Below are 5,606 nucleotides of genomic sequence, written 5' to 3'. Positions count from 1 at the left end.
AAAAAGAAACTGAAAAGCGAAAATAAACGAAATGCTTTAAAAAAACCTGAAAAAAAATATTTTTCAAAAATGAATTTTTTTTTTCAATTTTTAAAAAATGAAATATTTTATTGAAAACATTTTTTTTTCTGATTTTACAATTTTTTTCCAGTTTTTACAAAAAAAAAAAAAGAACCAACAAAGGTTGTGGTGGAGTGGTAAGTACTCCTTCATACTTAACCAGAGGTCTCGAGTTCGAGCCCCTGAATATGAAGTCACTGTTGTTAGGGAGTGCTTTACCCCCAATGTAGGACTTCCCGGCGCGAAGACTTTACTAAATTAGTGGATTATTGGTACATTAGTTTAAAAAAATGAAAATATTTTGCAAAATATTTTTTTTGAAATTTTACATAAAAAATAATAATTATTTTTAATTTAATATTGAACTAACGGTTAAATGACATAAGTGAATCAAAAAAGTGGACGAAGGGTATTTTTAAAACAGATGAATGAAGGATATTTGTAAACTTCTTTCGGGGCATTTTGAACCTAAATCTTTAGGGAACAAATACTCCTACTTTGATTTGATCCAGATAAAAGAAAAAGGCAAACAAAAACGACAAAGATTGTCTAGTGATCGGAAAAGAATATTTGCGCCACCGATCCGCAGCCATAAATGGAAGGAGTAGGGGCCAGATTGGGCCGGTCATCAACTAGGTACGGAGGGCCGACCACAGTATTTACTGGGCCAGTTCGAAGATGGAAGAAAAAGTGGATCCACGTAACGCCGCCGACCTCCGGCAACAACCATCAGAGAGCTAATGGCAGAGTTAACGGTAGTAACGGTTCTCATCTATTGCTTTTCAAGTGGACACCTATAACTGCTAGCCAAAACAACAATGGTACTGCTGAAGGTAACGGCGAAAAAAATGACTCCCCTAACGACGACGCCGTTGCGGTGGAGGAGCAACCTAAGCGCAAATTCAAGTATATTCCGGTAATTATTTTCCAATCAGTTCGCAGTTCTGAGTTTTACTGTTTAAATAGCATGAAATTTAGTGCATATTTAGAGATAAGCTATGTGTAGTGTGTTTGTATATTGAATTTGGATTTTTTTCGACGGAACTTTTAGCTTTAGATAAGTGTATTTTGCCTTGGAAGATTACATATTTAGTATTGGAAAAAAGGTAAATACTTATTCGTACCCGGAGTTTACACCAAACTAAGCAATTTAACCTTAATTGTTAAAAATTAAAGTGAAAATATATGTCATTTAACCATGGTTAAGTGACAGTTGTGTGTATGAAAGACACATACATATCTTGCATTCATTAGTTTGATGTCAACACTAGATGCAGGTAAATTTAATTTACAAAATCCCAAATCATAGATTATTAACACTAATCTCAAAAGATATCTAAATATATACTTTTAGGTGCTGACAATGGTTCAGTCTTTTATTCATTTATAAATATTAGTAGAGCTTTATTATGGTAAGTCAAAAAGTTTCATTGCAAAACACCAAGCTGGTGTCAAAAATAGGTTCAAGTTGTTCATAACTCTACTGGAGTCATCCATAGGTATCGATGAAGTTTGCAAACTATCTTTGCAATGGGCTATTCTCTCTTTACGCCAAAAACACAAGTGGAATAAAAGAAGGATCTTTTTAAGGTTGTCCTCATTTAATATAGAGAAGTACTCCTAAACCTCCCTATATTGGTTTGCTGTGTTGCTTTTTGGTGCGCCCTGTCAATGAGATCAGTGATGCATGAAAGTGAAGAAGATGTTAAAGATATACCTGGCGTAAATATTTTCCTGAAATAACATGGAGTTCTCTGCTTACCTGGGTCGTGGAGGGTGGTGTGAGCAAGGAGGGAGAGAGGGGAGAGAGAGAAGATGAAGTTTGAACATTTGATCGATTTTCTCTTACATAAGATGTGGGTGCTCAGTCGTTGCTTTGCCAAAGCATGTTTCTTCTACTGCATTTATGGTTCTTTGCTTTGTCGAGGGATGCTGGAGCCCCAGGGAGATGGTTCTCTTAAAATGACATTGTATTGACTATTGAGTTGAAGTCTTACTAGTTCAGTAATATGCTACCTTAGGTTCTATACTTGTAGCCTCTATAATGCCTCCATATGCGGAGATATTGTGGACACTTGTCCCGGTAAGAGGAGTTTGATTTCAGTATTTGTTGATCAAAAGAGGCAGTGGGAAGTGAAAAAGAAAGTGTAGTGCTTGTCAATTTACTGGTTACCTGATCTTTCTTTTTAGGAAGAGGTCAAATAACCTCTTTACTATACAAAATATGTTAATTTTACCCTCTGCTAAACCATTGAGTCATTCATATCTTTGCTTTTAGCAAATTGTCTCTTATTTTCCCTTGATCTTAACAAAACTCCAGGGTGTACTATGGGTGGATTTCACGTGTCAAAGTACTTCAGAAAAAAGGTCCAGAGGTACCCCTTTATTTTTAACTACAGTTTAAAATTACCTCGGTTATATACTTTGGTTAGGGCCCATGCTCCATTAGAGTCAAGGAAAAATACGAGATGCTTTGCTAATGGTAAGGGTGTTAATGACCCCAAAGTATAATAAATGTCAGTTTTTTTTACCGTACTTTTTATTTGGCACACAATACCGTTAGCGGTTAGCCATATGTTGATGTTGGTCCATTGTCTGCAGTTCCAGTAATTTGATGCCATTATATATTCATCTTTCAATCAGGGGTTTGATTGCTGTATTTTGTGCACTTAATGCTGATATTTACTTTTATTTCTAAATGGTTGAAATAGATTGCTCTGCTTGAAGAACAAAAGCACGAGGAATCAGAACAGACTGACAATGAAGCAAAACCAAATGAGACTGACTCAAATGGTGGGGGACCAACAGCTGAGACTGATGGTTTTGATGAAAAACCTGACATCAATGATGTGGCGATGGAAGAAAGTCAGGTACATCAAGACCAAAAAACGGCAAAGCAAAAATAGCATTTAAGTTTAATATGTTTGTTTGTGTGCTTGCAATTTCACTTCCAATACAAAACTACTTGCAGGAAGCAATTTGCACGTGATTTGGAAAAGACAGGCTCTTTAATTTACTTTTTATCTGAAAGGAAAATGAGATTGAAGCCATGAACTCCATACAGCTAGTATCTTAGTATATTGGGCAAACTTGCCCCTCTTTTTGCTGGTGTGTTTGAGGTGGCGGTTTTGGGGGGGGGGGGGGGGAGGTTGCTTGGTTGTGGCTTCTTGTTCTAGCCTTCTTCTCCTAAGACAAATTTTTAGATCCTAAGAGCGCTTTTATTTCAGCTAATCGAAAAAGAGAGTGCTATTGTTTTATGCTAATATGAGAGTGCTTTTATTTCAGTGGAGCGGTGTCTTTTCTAAAGCTTTCCCATCCCCAATAGCTTCTAAAGCTTTTGTCTAAGTTTACTAGGAAATGTGGTGATATTTATCGTTTTGTTGGATTCTGAACTGTTTTGGTCATTTGCTCTACAATTCTGGCTAGATACTGAAATCCTGATTTTGTGAAACCGATAGCGACGATAGTATATTGTTGTGCAATGTCTGAATTGTGTCTTTATCTGTCAGGCTTCACAAGATAACCCTACAGGACGACAAGATTTAAATGAAAGCACGTTGGACTTGTCTTTGGGCTAGGAGGCTCATGAACAAAGCAGATCAGACAAGAGTTGGTCAGTTGGTCAAAGTGAACTCCAGTAGCACTGAGTCAATCTGGCTATCTTTAAAATGCTGCTCACGGTTGAGCAGCGAAACTGCCTCAGCTCTTCATTCATCCTAAGGTAATTGTAATTCTGTAACCGTTGAGTACTGCAAGGTAGGCTCACTATTTTTTTAACTGGCCGAGTTGATAATTTTTTTCCAACGACCATAGTGGAACATTTATATTGGAATTAGTGGGACGACATATGCCATTGCATCAAGATTGAAGGGCTAAGATTCATTCTTTTATTCTCTTTGTCTTAGTATATACAGATTCAGATTTTGTGGAGCAAGTAGTTGTTCTCTGTATGTATCGTCATAAGAAAGAACAAGTGCTTCAAGTGTTAGCACTAAACAAAGTACCACCATACCCCTCAGAAAGACATAAATAGAAGACAAGCAAACGTTTAAACTGATGTTAAGAAGCAAAATGGCTATTGCTGCTGCAGCGATACTGCGAAAACTTGCAGTTCCTCTCCTGGAGCTTTTTCAGTGGCCATTTGCGAGCTGCGCAATCATGCTGGCATTTGGGAAAATGGAAAACTTTGAACCATGGATCTGTTATGTTTAACTGTTGATCATATATTTCCATTTACAGGTAGTTTCTCTCAAATTGTGCAGAATGCCATTTACAATTTATGATCAATTGCCATTTTTTCCTGGTTTAGTAGACGTACTAGCTCTGCATAAAGTAATGGTTGATATGGACAATTTAGAGATAGAAAAAAAAATTGATTTTCATTCACGCGCCCAACTCCAAGTGAGATCATTGTTGTTTTTCTTTTCTATCTATTTTCTGGTTCTTGTAATGCAATTATTTTTTTCAATGGTTTCTGTTGATGGTACTGATATATTGCCATTTTTTGTCTTCTTGAGCCGAGGGTCTATCGAAAACATCCTGTCTACTCCCTCGGGGTAGGGGTAAGATTTGCGACACACTACCCTCCCCAAATTCCACTAGTGGGCTTTCACTGGGTCGTCGTTGTATGTGCATGAGGTGCTCAATAGACACATTTTTGTGGGGGTTGAAGTGTCTAATGGGAACAAGTGTATGTTGATTATACTTCTCAAAAAATAATTGTAAATTATCTTTACAAAAAAATAATTCTTTTTTAATGTTAATTGCTTAGGTAGTATTACAAACTCAGTTTGTTTTGTAAAACATTAAATCTATGATAACTAACTTATATACTTGAATTATACGACATTAAGTTTGGCTAAGAATGTAAATGGAGTTGATGCTCAAGTTTTTAATTAAGTTTTTAAAAGAGATAATTCTACAAAGAGTTAGTCTGCCTTTTTCTTAATTTCCAGCAAGCACTTCTTTAATAGGCGTCCTACTGTCTTTTATTTGTCGGCCCGATTTTCTTTCACTTCTGTAGTTATCCATATTTTGACCAAACCCTACTGCACAATTTAGAAGGATAAATGAATTTCACATTTGGAAAAAAATTTGGAGTCGCCCACTCACGTAAGATTTCATGATTTTTCAGTTTTCTTTTAGGAAGAGCTAAGTAGCTCAGTCAAAAAAATACTCAGATGGATGTGTCACAATAGTGGTGTAGAATGATAAATTAAATATGGTTGTTTTGTCTAAGAAGAGAAATTTATGCCTCAAAATGATAAAATCTTGGAAAATACATATGACTTATTAATTTATAGCTTCAGTTAAAAGAACAGCCCTTGCAAAGACAAATCTGAGAAAAATGGACAAAAAGGAAAAGGCCAAACCAATAAAAGAAAGAGGGGGAGAAAAAGGAGATTAAACTTGTATTTTATTACATTTTCCTACTCAAGACATTAAAGCTGCTAAGAAACATGGAATAAGCTATGAAAGATACTGTTATATGAAGTAAAGACATTTTTTCTTTGTCTATATTACAATTTATTGTAAATTACTTTTTC

At 35.8% G+C, this 5,606-nt stretch overlaps 1 protein-coding gene across 2 annotated transcripts; it reads left to right on the top strand.

Annotated features, from left to right (window-relative positions):
• LOC109225284 lies at positions 513-4,526 on the top strand. 2 transcript variants are annotated; one of them, XR_002067886.1, is made up of 4 exons: positions 513-976; positions 2,772-2,930; positions 3,570-3,781; positions 3,966-4,526. XR_002067886.1 is itself a non-coding variant. In XM_019389897.1 (3 exons), the coding sequence occupies exons 1-3, from the start codon at positions 656-658 to the stop codon at positions 3,636-3,638; spliced, it is 549 nt and encodes a 182-aa protein (XP_019245442.1). In that variant the 5' UTR covers positions 513-655; the 3' UTR covers positions 3,639-4,526. The 2 variants fall into 2 exon arrangements, 1 of the variants encoding a protein (XP_019245442.1); XM_019389897.1 differs by having other exon boundaries at positions 3,570-4,526.

Source organism: Nicotiana attenuata, chromosome 5, assembly GCF_001879085.1.
Source record: "Nicotiana attenuata strain UT chromosome 5, NIATTr2, whole genome shotgun sequence".
NCBI lineage: Eukaryota > Viridiplantae > Streptophyta > Magnoliopsida > Solanales > Solanaceae > Nicotiana > Nicotiana attenuata.
Note: the sequence above shows the minus strand (reverse complement) of the source record. Positions and strands in the feature narration are given on the sequence as shown.